At 38.2% G+C, this 16,125-nt stretch overlaps 1 protein-coding gene across 1 annotated transcript in view; it reads left to right on the forward strand.

Moving 5' to 3' along the window:
* GRIN3A (glutamate ionotropic receptor NMDA type subunit 3A) overlaps positions 1–9,344 on the forward strand; it is a 170,455-nt gene extending 161,111 nt beyond the window's left edge. Inside the window, exon 9 of the mRNA XM_074199019.1 lies at positions 8,423–9,344. Within this exon, the coding sequence (XP_074055120.1) occupies positions 8,423–8,759 (337 nt within the window). The 3' untranslated portion in view covers positions 8,760–9,344. The remainder of the gene's footprint in view (positions 1–8,422) is intronic.
* The last annotated feature ends 6,781 nt before the right edge of the window (positions 9,345–16,125 follow it).

Consider the following 16,125-nt stretch of genomic DNA (forward strand, 5'->3'; position numbering starts at 1 on the left):
CAAAAGAAATGGTCCTTAGAGACAGTAATGCATCTTCTTGAATGTCCTTTCCACTAATAAAAAATCATCCATTTTTGATACTGAACCATTTGACAGTGTCAAGAACATTTCCGAGTCTTCAGTATCTAGGAGACATTTCTAGATCTCATATCCTGCTCTCCAGGATGATAGCTGTCAAGGACTACATAGGAAAGAGGCCAAGTGGTCTGGAGGGATATAACCATTTCCAAGGTTCTTGACTCACCAGTGGTTCCAATGATAGCCAACTTATTGCCCACCTAATCAATCCATTCTATTGTTAGTCAGTTCAAATTAGTTCCCTATTATTTGACTCCTTATAACTTTTAATTTATTTATTTTTGCTACATTTTAGGTTGAATTTAGGTGAATTCTATCCTTCCCTACTTCTCCAACTTGCACTAGAGAAAGACACCATTTGACATATTATAAATATATGCAAAAGTACACTATGCATACTTATATTTATCAGTTCTTTTCTGGAGTTGGATAATGTTTTCCTTCATAGGTCCTTTGTAGTTGATTTGAATATTTATAATACTCAGAATAACTTGGTTATTCTTCAAGCAATATTGCTGTTACTATAGACAACATTCTCTTGATATGCTTTCACTTTTCATATTTCATGTATGTCTTCATGCTTTTCTAAAATCAAACTGCTCATTGCTTGTGATAACACAGTAGTGTTATCAGAATCATATATCACATATCATAATTATATGCTACAACTTGTTTAGCCATTCTCTAATTGATGGTAATCCCCTCAATTTTCAGTTCTTGGTCACAATAAAGAGAACTGTTATAAAATATTTTAGAACATATAAGCTCTTTTCCTTTTTCCCTTGATAACCTTGGGAAACAAATTTAATAGTGGTATTTCAGGGTCAAAGAGCATACCCAGTTATATAATTCTTTGGGCATAATTCCAGACTGCTCTCCTAAATTGCTGGAACATTTCATAATTTCCACCAACAGTGAATTAATGTCCCAATTGTTCCATATCCCCTCCAACATTTGTCATTTTCCCCCTCCATCATTTTAGTCAATTTAATAGGTGTGAGACTTTATCAAAGTTGTTTTTAATTTGCATTTCTCTAATCATTCAAAACATTTTTAATAAGACTATATAATAATTTTATTTCTTCATCAAAAACTATATCCTTTGAACATTTATCAATTGGAGAAGGACTTACATACTTATAAATTTGACAAAATTCTCCATATATTTGAGACATGAAACCCCAAGAAACCGTCTATAAAATTTTCCCCAAATTTTCTCTTTTCTTTCTAATTTTTGTCACATTAGTTTAATTTACATATTACAACAGATAATCAAAATTATCCATGTTATATCTCACAGTGTTCTCTATTTCTGTCTCATAACTTAACTGGAAATTCTCTCCTCTCCTAGAATCCTAGTAGAAAAAAAAATTCCTCTTCTACATGTAATTCCTATAAAATATCAGCAGACAGAAAGATATTATCTTCTCCTTCCTCCACCTGTGCAGCCTCTTCTAAGAATTCCCAGTCCAATTCCAGATCCCAAAGCCCATTAAAAAACCACAAACTTAAGGAAACTTCTTAGCTGTGTCTCACTCTTTGTACCAAATTAAACACTTCGACGCCTTCAGCATTCAACTCAGCATGCCACCCAAGGTCAGGAAAACTTGCAAAAACTTAGAAAAATCTGAGGTTGGAAATTTCTCCTGATACATTTATCACTTCTACCTAGAAGGATGATTGGGAAGAAAAGGGTTTAAAGAGCTTAAGAGTCCAGTATTACTTTGTCAACAATTTGATAGCAAGGGTCTTTATTTTCTAGGCCAGAATCTGCTCTTCGAGGTCAGTAAAACTTTTTGTGGAAGTATCAACATTTTCTTCAAGCCTTTCCTCTGCATGTTTCATCAAAAAATTCCACTAAAATGAATTTCCCCCAAAGAATCTTGTTCCCTATGGAACAATATGTGGTGAGCGAAGTTCTCATTTCTCTTCATGTTTTTAACCTATTGGTAAATCATGTGGGGCCATGAAATGAGCATTGGAGACAGCAGATCCAAGTTTGCCACATAGGTTCATATACCAGGAGTGAGGATCTTTGCTGAGCCTCAGTTTTCTTACCTGGCCTATTGCAAGTGAGTAGTTTTAGGGAAAGTTTTACAAACTATAAAGCACTACATAAAATTAGGTAAACGATCATCCAATGGGTTAGGTTTGCATTTGCCTTTATATTTTCTTTATGAAGATGGAATCCTTCTGTAAAGGAAGACTCAGGTGAGATCACAGCTTGAATGAGGTCATAGTGTAGAGTAGGAGTGTAAATGAACAGCAACACAGACCAAGTTAACATTCAAATGTTATCTCCGTTAGTTTTTGCAATCGCTACCTACTCTATTTTTAGTCTCTTGTCTTTATATGGTCTCTCATCCTATAATTTCTTACCCTTTATATTCTCTCTTTAAATAGTCTCCAAACCTATCTGGTCTCTGACTTTATATGGTTCCTAGTCAACCATCTCTTGGTTTCAGGTCCTATATGGTATCTGTCCTTATATGATTTCCAACTCTATCTGGTCTCTATCCTCATATGGTCTCTATCTTGATAAGAACTGTGGCCCTGTGTGGTCTCTGACTTTATAGTCTGTAGACCTTTTTGACCTCTGACCCTATTTTTGTCTTTGATATGTTTTATTGCCCTCTATTGTCACTATTCTCCTGTATATACATCTCTGTCCCTAAATCAGCCCAGCTTTGAAGTTTTCATGCTCAGTAGGCTCTCTGACTTGAGTATGAAGCATAAACCAGCCAGTTGGCCTCCAGTATGATCATCTAGAAAAGAAGGGTTATATTTGGAGCCAGAGAAACATGGTTCAAATTCTTACCTGTGGACAAAGTATGGCCAGTAAAGTTAAGCCCCGGGTTTCCACATTTGTATAAGCAAAGTTGTATTCTCAGAAGTCCCTTCCAATGTTTACATGGTTCTTTCCTATAAAATAACCATCATTTCCCTTAAATAACTGTGCACTGAATGCTGTGAATTCATATGCTCAAGTACCATGAAGATTCAGACTCAAAATCTAAAAAAATTCAGTTGATAATCCAAAGATGAAATGGGATAAACTTACCCTTCTCCTTCTTGTTACCACTTAGAAAAGCTGTCATAGGAATGTGTGCCTAACAAACACATACATTCTCTTTCCTTCATCTGTGAGAAGATGTAGAGAGGGTATATCTATTCAACACATTACAAGTTTCTTCAAGGCAGGCACAGAATCATCTACTCCTTTTGTCCTTCCACCTCAGTGTTGGGTTCTCCTAGGTTCTTCCAGCAAACCCCTCCAGCAAAAACTTGATTAGAATAATGGAGAAATGAGGCTATTTATCTGCCATGGCCCCCCTAGAAGTGAGTACCATTTCCCCAGAAGTAAGCTATAGCTGTGTCTTCCAGGGATTACAACTGTTACTTTTAGTCTGTTTTTCCTTGCCCAGTCTACAGAGAGGTGGAATGGAATAGTGGGAAAAGCTTTGGCTCTAGAGAGGTCTTGGGTTCAAATACTTTCTCACTTTTCCAACCCTGTGACCCTGGGGGGAAAAATCACTTAAATTCTCCAGACCTCATCTGGCTTCCAGCTCTGGTTCTATGATCTTAACTAGTATCTTGACAGTGTATCACAGTATACCAAGCAATAAAAATGTCTCTATCAGCATTATAGGCAATAAATTAATACCTAAAGAGTCCTCAGAAGGAACCAGTTGGGATCCTGAGGATTAGGAGACAGACAGTGCTTTCATAGACCCATGGTTGACTCCCCCAAGTATGTGTCTTTCGATCCAACAAGCAATGAGTGAGTATTGCTATATACAAAGCATTATATTAGGAGCTAAGTGTATACAAATGAAAACCAGAAAAACATTTGCTTGCAAACTTAAAATATTGATACAGGCTGAAAAAGATATCAAACATATTTTAGGAAAGACATTAACAAGTTAAAGCATGCTTAGAAGAAGATGACTGTCATATAAGAAATGAATTTCACCTAATATATCTTTATACCTTTGTCATACCCATCTTACCAAATTCTTGCCTGTGAAGATGAGGTAGAGAAGGTAAAAGGATTAATGTCAATAATAAGCATGATTAAAGCTGTCCTTATGTGGCTAAATATAAGAATTATATCCTTTCCATCAAGGCATACTTGATCCCATTAATGGGTACTGACACATGCCCTCTGCCTTGGGCATTCAGAAATACATTTTAATGATAGCTGACATTCATATAGCACTTTGAGGTTTGTGAGGCACTGTATTTTATTTCATTTGACCCTCATAAACCCTGTAAGATGTATTCTAGAGATATTTATATCCATTTTACAGATGATCTGCTAATGCTAGAAGTGACATTTGAACCCAGGTGTCTCTCAACTCAGGAATCTAGTGTCACTGTGTCATTTCAGAAACCTCAGGACAGGTGTAGCAAAGGTGAGCCTATAGAACTGGGTCATGACCTCCCTACAGAGGTTCCATATTCCACCAGCTTCAGACAAGGTGGGAACAAACCAGAAACATTCAAGGGTATGTTAAATATCTTGAATGAACAACGGAACTGACTTGGATTTTTTTGTATCCCTCTCACCTCCAGTTTTGTCCCTGTTCATCCAGAGATTCTTTCAAGAGCATCTATCTGCCCAATGAGTTAGAATCCTTCCTCTGAGTTTGCTTTTCTTCATTGTAAAAACTTCAATTCAAATCTCAGCTCTTCCATTTATTGCCCATATGATGTTGGGCAAGGCCATTACCAAGGCCAATCAGTTCTGTGTCTTTTCTCCTTTGCCCTCTCCTAGGCAGATAAGTAGCACATTATTTAGAGTATTAGGTCTGGAGGCTGGGCTATCTCCACTTGTCTTGACTTATGCCTTACCACCAGAATTATATGACTTTAGAGGAGAGATGAGGCTGATGATTTTGTGCAACTCTGTCTCATTTAAATCCAACCCACTCACAAGTCAAGACATCACCCTCATGATGTCACTGGTACTCTTCAAGAACAAAGGACAAACAACAAACAACAGATTTGAAGTTAGGAGGATCCAAGATCAAATCCAACCTCTCAGTTCCTATTAGTTGTGTAACACAAGGCAAATCACTTAACCTGTTTGCCTCAGTTTCCTTAATTATAAAATGAGTATAATACCTCACAAGGTTGTGAAGATAACATGAAGCTTAGTGTTTGATAGATATCAGGTGATTAATAAATGCTTATTTCCTTCTTTCTTTCCTTCCTTCATTCATTCCCTTCCATTGTTTCTGTGGTCCTCAAACCTAGCAGGGACTAAATATTTTAATAGTCTTAAAACTGTTTTCCCATATCCTGCCTCCCTAATTTATCTTACATATTTCTTGAATATTTCTGTAGATCTATAATGTCAATAATATCAAATGCCTTCCCTCTTTTAATGCATATTATTTTCTCATCCAGTGTTAATTCTTTCCCTGTTCTCTCTGAGATCCTTCAGAGAAAGCTACCTCTAAGTCTATATTTTCCACAGTTGCAAGAACCTCTGTTCAAATCCCAACTCTTCCATTTGCTTCCTAGATAACTTTGGTTAAGGCCTTGACCTTTATGGGCTAAGGTTCCTCATTTGTTAAATAAAGGGGTTACACTAGTTGAAGCTCTGAGAGCCCTTCAAAATCAAAATCTATGATCCTATAACTTTCTTCCCCTGGTTTGGGTCTCTGCTCCCACCAACTTTTCTTTTTTAATTTCATCAAATTGAATACATTTTTAACAATTCTGTTCAAAGTCACAATCTGACAATTCATTCAGTAAGAAATTCTCCTGATGGTGTGCAACTGAAAGATTGTATTTCAGAAACAGGATAGTCTGTTCCTTTAGAACCCCAGGGGGTATTCTTAATGCTTCAAACTTTCCATTAAACTGTAGGTACCTCATTCCAAAGTGACATCCCAATGGTACTGCTGGGATAAAGGCCAAACCAAGAGCAGTAGCAAAGCCAATTTTTATTTGGCTTTTATTCACCCTCTGATAATTAGATATATGCCTTGGGATTTGTTTTCTAAGTCTTAGGTCTGACATAGATTCTCCTCCTGTAAAAATCTCATCACCTGTGGTGCTTACACATTTTTCTCCCAATTCTGTTCTTTAGATGCTGACCTTTCTGGTTCACCAAGCACAAACACTCAGAGCAGAACTACCAGGATGCAAGATAAGCCATTCTGGGATGATGGATGAGCAGGGCACACTGGTACCCTGGAATAGAAGGAAGTCAGCTAAAGAAACATGTGTTCTGCCATATCTAGAGTGATACAAAACATCTCACTGTGTCATTCTTTTTGTAAGAAAGAAAGAACTTTGGGCCCCATTAGGCTCAACTATTCATGGCAGGATGGGTCAGTGGAAAGTTGTCAATTTGTAGGCAGAGGGGCTTGCACTTGAATCCCAGATCTGATACTTACTTTATAGTCATATAAACCAAGACAAGCCATTTAATTTCAATCTGTTAGGCTTTCCATGCCTAACCAACAATGATATTATGGGAAAAACCTTAAACATTAGAGAAATGTGAGGTGTTAGCAAGACACACTCTGAGGTTCAGCTATACATTCTATAATAGAAAGGATGACAGTTGTCAGAATTCAGGGAATCAAGCAATATTGATAATAATAATGATAATGGCATTTATGTAATACTTTTAAGATTTGCAACATGCTTTAAACATGTTATTTTATCAGAAGAAAAACTAGCTAAAGTCTTGGACTAGAAAACACAGTAGAGGGGGACAGTTGGTCCAAGCAGGTCTTAGCATTAAGCGGAGAGCAACCTCAAAGAAATCAAAAAGGCAAAGAAGTCTGGAGCCTGCTAGGGAGAAAAAGGTCTAAGCAGACAGGCAAATGGTATCAGGGAGGTCTAACAGAAAGTATGTGATGCTCTGTCAAGAAGACCAAAAGTTTTACAGATTCAGTCCCCTGTAAGACTCAAGGGATGCAAGATCAATCCCAACAAGAAGACTGGGATACTGAGGAGCTAACTGAATAAAGGAGCAAAAGCTGCAGCTGCTATTTATGAGAAAAGTTTGCCTCTCTCTATAGCACTTCACTCCTGCTAACATGGATGAGGAGAGCAATTGATTACAGTTCTCTGGAAGGCATTGAGCCATCATAAAGATGGCTGGTCAGTGGTCAAAAGGGGAAATGCTCTTCTACTTGTGGAGAGAAGGCTGGAACATGCATGGTAGGAGAACCACAATGGTGTTAAGCAATGTTTATTAAAGGAGAGAGTAGTGAATGCAGAAGCAGCAGTTGCCTTGGATCATCTTCTTCCCCTTCCTTGGACAGTGTGATCTTGTTTTGTGGAATATGTTCACAGATGGGTCTCAGTCAAACTAGATGATTTGATTGCTAGTGAATACTAAATGCATACTACTGTTCATGTAATAAGTGACTGATGCTCAAAGCTTTTCAGATCCTATTATACTGGAGACATCATAGAAGGGGTTCTTGTTTAGGTAAGGGTGAGACTAGATGTTTGGAGGTTCCCTCCAATCAACTGAGAATTCTTCCAACCAGAATCTGAGAATCTGTGATGTTGCAAATCACATGCAGCTGAATTCATCTTCAGTCCCCATTTCCCTAAGAGTAACCAGTAAATAGAAGTGGGAGTCACAGACAACCTAAATTGAAGCAACTAGTGTACCAAGTAAGGAAATAAAGTCAATTGCTGACTCAAGCAGGATGAGTTAAAAAACTCAATTATTGGAAAAGTAGTATGATATAGTAGAAAAGATACTGGGCAGGATACTTGACTTTAAGGATACTTGATTTTAAGGACCTGTTCTGTCATATAATAATTGCATGATCTTAAGCAAATCACTTCTCTATGAGTTGCAAATTCTTCATCTATAAAATGAAGACTTAGAGGCAGGTAGGTGGTACAGCAAAGTAAACAATAGGTTTGAAGCACAGAAGATCTGAGTTCAAATCTGACCTCAGATACTTTCAAACTGTGTAACCCTAAGCAAGTCACTTAAGCCCTATTTGTCTCAATTCCTCAATTCCTAAAATGGAGAATGAAATGGAAAACCACTTCAATATCTTTACCAAGATAACCTCATAATCAAAAAGTCTATGGAGTCATGCTTGAATCCAACAGAATGGATGAACAACAAATTTTTACATACTTTATAGGATTTATGTGAGGATAGGATGTATTGTAAGAAGAAGACAAGCCTGAAGAAAGAAGTTATCTAGATGAACACAGGGACAAGGAGTCAGATTGAGGATAAAAAGGGAACCACAGTACTCTAAGTTCACCAGAATTGCTATATATAAAAAGTCATTCTTCTGAACTGTCAAAGTATCATTCTTTTGAAAAATCTCTATTGTTTCCCTAGGGCCAATGCAGCAAACAGTCAGCTCAGCATATGGAATACTGCCAACCTGGGCCACTGCAATCGCCGGAAATACACCTACAGTGACGAAGGGCAAAGCCACCTGAACATGCACCCCCATCAGGGCATCTCCCTTCCTATAGTGAGAAGAGAGATTCCCACTTCCCTTACCACCAATGGGAAACCAGACTCCCTAAATACTGCTAGGACCTCAGTGACACAGGAGCTCACTGAGCTGGAAAAGCAGATTCAGGTGATCAGACAAGACCTACGGTTGGCCATGAACAGGAAAAACCAACTGGAAGAATATCAAAGGACAAACAGGACAGTTGAATCCTAAGTGATCATCTCTATCTGAACTGTCCTGACTTTCCTATCCTTCCCCCAAGCCACTTTCATCCCTTCTCTAACCCCTCTGTAAAATTTGTAATGCACTTTTGTTACTGCTGGCAGTGGTGAAGGAGAACAGAACAAATAGGTTCTCCTTAGAAGGCAACCTCAAGGTGGCTCAACAATTTCTATTCTTTAGGGTGGTATTCTCATTCAGAGAAAGAATATCTTCTTTCCTCCATAAGAACTTTGAATCAGTCAAGGGCAATCTTGAGGAACTATGAGCAAACCAGACCATACTCATCTCCTGTTTCCTTCTTCACCTGGTGCCACATTTCTGGTTTTTAGCCCTTTCTGTGCATTAAAAAAAAAAAAATCAATCAGACCTGTGTCTCTTACTGGGTTTTGATGTTTTTACTAGTACGAGCATACCTCGACTAACATGGTTAATCAGGTGTATTAATGTTACAGACCAGTTCCACAGCTTCGATGCTTTCAGTGGTAAATTGGCCTGACAATGGTACACCAGGGTTTCATGATGTGACACTGTGGTTACTGTGTATTAATGTTTTTGCAAAAAGTATTTTGGACAGCTCATTGTTGGGCGAGGTATGATTGTATAATAGAATGGTTACCCAGGACTAGATATTTTGATATTTCTCCAATTTAATCCAACTTGAATTTGTGAGTATTTTCTTTTATTTTGGGGAGTAGGGTTAGTGGGGGAAAAAAAGAGCAGTGAAAAAAATGGCCTGAACCCTCAAAAAGGTAATTTGGTTTCAACACAGCAACAAAGTTGATTCTTTTGAGACTCTATTAGAGGCATTCTTGCTGAAAAATCAATGGCATCATATTCTTCAAACTAAGCTTTCTTTATAAGTGTGTGCCTTTTGTAAGAGACAAAAACAATGAGAGAAAAGATAGAGATGAGGTGTCTCTGAAAAACATGTGTTTACTATTTGTAATAGGATGTGTGACTGTGAATCCTGTGAAAATGTGCAAACCATGTGATAGGTTAATTCTCAAATTAGCAACAACCTATCCTCTGACTGTAAGAAGACCCAAAGTGATCCTCATGCATGCAACTGAACCTGCTCCACAATGTGTTTCAACTTTCAGGCATATTCCCGTCCTTCTTTGTGTAACTATTGTGATATTTGCCCAGTCACCAAAGGCATATTTGAAATAACTCTTGGTTCCTCCAGTTGGCATCTCTAAGCACATTTATCACCTCCATTAAGTCATGTAGTTGTCTCTATTTAGCTACCTCCTCACCCCCATATAGCTCTCTGGAGAAGCAAGATGGAGAGGGAGTCAGGGAAACCTAAAGATCTCAGTTGCTTAGGGCCCCAAGAGCTCTGAAAAGATTACTGCCTTTGGGAGAATATGCTTACAAGGTCACCTTCCATAGCCACCAGGCCACCAAAAAAGAAAGTCACTCAGGAAGAGACTCCTTTTTGTCAATAATAGTCTATTTTTTTCCATATACTCACCATCAGTTGGAATTGATCCATTCATTCAAACCTTAATTGAGCACCTATTATATGCAAGGAACTGCACTAGGTGTGAGTGGACAGGTGAGTAAAGTCTTCATGGTCCCTGACTTCCTAATCTTACTTTCTGAGAGCCTCCTAAGTGTCTGGTCCAACAGCTGGCTACCTGACAAGTAGTTTAGCCAATTCCATCAAGTGACTGAAAGGGCCTTTGGTCCCAAATGCCCCTCACTTTATACTATGGCATCTGAAATTTCTGCTAAAGTTATTCCTTTAAATGGAGAACTGAGTTAGCCTTGATGATTATAAATCACAATTAGAAAATGAGTCAATAAGAAACAAAGCAAATGAGACACCCCCAAGAAGGGGAAATGGGAAAGGATAAGAACCGTCATCAGTTTCAGCCAAACCTGCTCTCGAAGACTATCCCTTATAGTTTTAAAGTAGGAAGCCCAGAGTTTGAAGGCACATACATCTCTGAAACTATCCCCGCAAATTTTCTGATTATATCCCAGTATACTGTAAGGACCAGGTCATTACCCTCTGTGCACCTCTTATCCAGGTGTACTTCATTTCACACAGTAGCCAGGTTCTGGAAAAGTTGCCTGTAAATGGAAATTTTTGTAAATGTAATTATATTCTAACTGCATCTGGGTGGCTAACTACTTCGAAGAACCCAGCAGTCTTTTGTAAAGTGAAAAATCCTTTTGTAATGCAAATAATTATCCCTTAATTTATTTTTTTTTCTAAGTTTGGGTTTTTTAACAATGGATTTCATTAAAGCAGGGCACACATCAATATAAAGACATTACTCTTTTGGGCTTCTCTACCTTGTCACAAATAGGCAGTAATTTTTGCCCCACTCAGTCAGTGTTTATTCTGGACTACCTGATGATAGATAACTGGATGTCGCTGGGTGAGCCTGGGGTAGAAATGGAGTAGCCACCTGAGGATCCGCTATGGGGGGGGGCTGTCACCAGGTTTACTGTCCTTGATGTTGCTTGAAATGATTTCATTTTCTGGAAAATATTTCTTGTGATGAAATGAAACTGTTTTCATGTTAAATTGTGATGGTTATTTTTATTGCTGGTGGTTGAACAGTGTTTTGCAACTTGTGAAACAGTGTGCTGTGTTTTGTAAAAAAGCTTTCGTGAATTATGAGTCCTTCAAAACAACTCTGCTCTACCCTGCCCTAGCCTTACCTAGGCTCAGAGGGCTTTTGCCCCAAGTGGGATCAAAAAAAGAAAGTCGATGACCTTCAGTTTAGGGATTGAATTATACAAGAAAGGAAAGTTTTCATTCCTTGATTGAATGAGCTCCTGTTTCACAAATACATGAAATACAAGGTGGTGAATCAAGGAGGAAAAGTTGGAAGTAAGTTTGAATTCTCTTGACAAGTCATTTTGGGAGTAACATTTGACCATTCTTTATCTCTACTCCCTCAGTTATGTGAAAGGGAATGTCACTGGCCACATCATGCCCAATCAATGTTTTGGGGAAATGTTGGGAAATTCAAGCTCAATCACTTGAAGAAAGACTCTCTATTTGAGTACCAAGCATAGGTGTGTTAAGTGGTACAAATGTGGTCACTGAATGTCTGAGTAACAATCACAGAGTCCAGAGTTAGCATGCCACACAGCATAAAAGCAAAAATACAACCCACACAGCAAGGGTCAATGTTGAACACACCAATGTACAAAACAAGTCTTAAAAGCATTTCTAAGGTCGTCAAATGATGTGACTATAGTAGCAATCCAGCACTGAATTCTTTGATGGGTTTAGAGAACAGTGATTCTGGCAATTCTATAAATGGTCATCTTCCTTGTTATATTAAGTTTGGCGTGCTGCCCTTCCAAATGGGGATACTGGAGGGACTGAACAAAAGTGAGAGGATATCCCAAAAAAGAATAGTCCCAGATCATTTGATTATAAAGCTAAAATTCAACTCTAAATGAGAAAACTCCTATAAGAATCTAAGAAACAAAGAAATCCAAATTAAAAAGGAGAAAGGTCTCCTTAACAAAGTCTCTCTTTCCAGCATATTCAAGATTGGCAAGCCAGAAATCCATGTGCAGCTTCAAAGGGAGTATTCTCTGGTCATTAAAACAAAATTTTTTTTTATTTTTTTGTGACTGAATGGCCAGTTGTTCAGTCCCTCCTTTTATCATCCACCTAAGCCATAAACCTATTCCTTCAAGACAATTTATTACCATGGCTTACTGTTTTATGAAAACAGACTCACTGTATGAAGGCTGAAGAGTTTTTTCCTATGTGTCTTCATTCTGAAGTATTTGAAACAGACTGCTCAGCTCCAGAGAAGTACTGAAATGTTGTCCTTTGGGCATAAAATGAACAGGATGATTTGCTCTGGGAATGTTTCTTGTACAATCGGGTGGATGGATGAAATGTCTTTAGGTCTTTTCCATCACAAATTTCTATGAATGTGGAATAAATGTTTGGATTGAAACAAAACTCTGGAATAATGCTGCTAGTGTTCGTCTTTGGGCACTTGTGAAAAGGTTGACATGATTGGCACCAGACTTTCCCAACAGAAAGAATATAGACAGGCTCATTAAAAATTCAAAAGATTTAAGAAGCATATAAATTGCATCACATTTGAGAATATCCACACTATATTAATACAAACATCATAGGTCAGAATTGGTTCACTCAAGGCATTCTTCTCAGCCTTCTTTTCTGTTACAATACTTTCTCTGCTAGCAATTTCATTCATTCTCACACTCCCAAATTGGTCATTCCATCCCCAATTTTGTTATGAGGATTACTCTGAGGATCAAATAGAATATTTATAAAGTGTTTAGTGTAGTGCCCAGTACAAAGTAGACACTTAATAAATGTTTAATTTCCTGTACAAGAATCATCTCAGGCACCCAGGCTCAAAATCTATTACTTTTGACTCTTGTATAAATGGAAAAACAAGAATTTGGAAACAGAAGACAAGTCTGAATCCTGCCCCTGTCCTGCCTGTACTACGAGGGAAAAGCATATCAGCTCTCTGGGCTTTTATGTTCATCTACAAAATGAAGGCTTATCCTTCCAATGCCAAAGCCAGTGATCCTAAATGGCCTACTTGTTTACTCTTCCTCATCTCTACCTACATTCAATCAGTTACTAAGTCCTCTCAATCTACCTTAGCAATATTTCTGTTCTTATTTCTAATACACTGCTAGGCACCCAAGTCTCCCTAGAAAGTAAAATACCTTACTAGCCTCCTAACTTCTCTCCCAACCTTCAGTGTCTTGACTCCCCAGTTTTTTACAGCTTCCAAAATAATTTTCCTAAGTCTGAAGATTTACTGTTCCACCATATGCAGTGTACTTCCATGACAGACAGGATAAAATACAAACTATTCTGCCAATTAAGATCTAATGCTGACAGACTTAAAGCTGAAAAGGTCTCAGAAACTATCCAACTTCATTAAATTTACAGATTAAGAAACTGAGGCCTAAGAGATGAAGTAAATTGCTCAAGGACACATTGGGAATACATGGCAAAGGTAGAATTTGAATCCAGGGCTTTTGAGTGAAGAGGCAGGACTCTCCCCTCCTTTCCCCTCACAAGTGCAAGTGTTTCTAACCTTCTTTTCCAGTTTATGGATGCTATTTAACACAGTTGAAGGGCCTCAAGGTTAAAGAGGATGTTGCCAAACCCACCTTAGGAGAGTAGACACTTACGTTGCAAATGCATATATTTCTCTTCTTCAATAGGCCTAAAGCTTCCAAATTACAAAAAAGTCAATAACTCACCAAAAAGTCAATAACTCACATTGCTATAGGGATAAATGCAGTCATATTTAAGTTTTATAAGCACAAGATGGCAATATCCCTAAAAAAAGGTATGATGGCTTTAGTAAACTGCATGCTCAATATGAATCTGGGATATTGTAGCCAAGGTTTAACAACATCTGGGGCCTAAATCAAGAGGCAGAACTTCCAGGAATAGGGAAGAAATATCACTGTACTTTGTCTTGGTCACATCACACACTGGATACAATCTGGATCTGAGTATCACATTTCCACAAAGTCATTTTTAAGCTGCAGGGTCCAAAGAAGGGTTACAAGATAGTTAAGAAGATCTAGTTTATGTCACATGAAGGATGCCTAAAGAAACTGGAGATGCTTAGCCTGGACAAGCAAAGGCAGAGGGGCCTCATGATAAAACTTTTTATATAAAGGGAATCAAGAATCTAAATAATAATCATAAGCATAATAAAGTGTATATTATATGCCAGCTTCAGTGCAAAGTGTTTTATATTTTATTTCATTTGATTCCTACTACCACCCTGGGAGACAGAAGCTATTTTATACCCATTTTACAGATGAGAAAGCTGAGGCAAAAAGATTCAGTGACTTGTCCAAGGATTATCTAGTATCAAAGGCCAGATGTGAACTCAGGTCCTCCTGATTGCAGGTCCAGGACTCTATCCTCTGTACCTAGCTACCCAAGTAGATTACACTTTTTTGAAGGCCCCAAAGGGCAGAAGTGGGGAATAATAGTGAAAGTTGCAAAAAAGATAAATTTTGGTTTGATGCAAAGAACACTTTCCTAACAAAGAGAGCTTTCCTGAAGTAGAATAGGCCAGTTCTTCAGAGTTCCTCCTCCTTGAAGACCTTTAAGCATAAACTGGATGATCACCTGTCAGGCTTTTTCAGTGATGGGCCTGGGTCAGACACCCACACTAGTTATTCTAGGGGGCGAGTCATTTAGATATTCCTTCCCCTGCCAAGAGCCATTTAGACATAACATCACTCACAGGTTATATTTGGTTGCACATTTCACTAATTCACCCCTACAACGCAGTTAGATCCATTGAATTTTGAGTCCTACCTGCAGTTGCCTTGGCAACACCACACCCCTGGATGAGATGTTGAAAGTCGCTGTTCACCAGGTCCTTTCCTCTCTCAGGGAGGTAGGCTGTTCAACACTTCTTTGAGGCTGATGGACAGCACAGACTGTCCCTTCTGCCCCCCCCCCCCAATCATTCATCCAGCAGGTGATTTGCCTCAGCCCTCAACTTTGTCTCTACCTGTCTTTCTACCTCTCATTTCTGACAAATTTCCCTTCATAAATTTGCTAGAATGAGGCTTCAATGAATCCCAAGATATTAAAACTAGAAGGCATCAACAAATCAAAATTTTACAGAAAGACGTAGAGCTAGTTCAGCTTCCTAAGAGGCTTAAGAAAACAACCAGGAAGGGATCCAAGGTTCCAGTGGGGGGGGGGGGGGTGGCTTGCTTGAGGTCACACAAAAAGTAACAAGCCCAGAACTAGCACCCGGATTACTAAATTACTAACTCCCAAACTAAGACTTTCCCCATGCTACTGCACAGGACCTTCTTTAGCTTTTTTTGTTACCTTGAAGAGAAAGCGCTGGTAACTAGTCTCTCGGATCCCATCTCTGAGAGGCTTTCCAAATCAGGGAATCAATGATTCAAATGAGATGAAATAAAGTCATCATTACTTTAAGAAAAATCTTATAACTAGACTTTTAGAATTATAAATATTTTAAATAAATGACAAAAGAATCTTTATAATCTACATGACTTGATATGGAAGTATAGGTATATTGTAGATGATGAGAGTAAAAGAGAGGCCAGGGAGGTGTAGAGGAGGGGAATTTAAGTGGAAAACTTCTGGTCATAACATTTAATAGCCTGTATTCAAATTAAGATGACTAGAAGTATTCAAATTAAGATGACTAGAAGAAGTTTCATTAATACACAGAATTCAATATTCTTTAAAAATTTCATCAAGTTTCTTGTGTAGGGAGTTAATTCATGTCTAAAGGAAACCCAAGGCGTAGAACAGAAAGTATTAAATGGGCTTTCACCCTTCTCAAGGAACAAACCTGTAAGACAAAGA

The sequence above is a fragment of the Macrotis lagotis genome, chromosome 8 (assembly GCF_037893015.1).
Source record: "Macrotis lagotis isolate mMagLag1 chromosome 8, bilby.v1.9.chrom.fasta, whole genome shotgun sequence".
Lineage (NCBI taxonomy): Eukaryota > Metazoa > Chordata > Mammalia > Peramelemorphia > Peramelidae > Macrotis > Macrotis lagotis.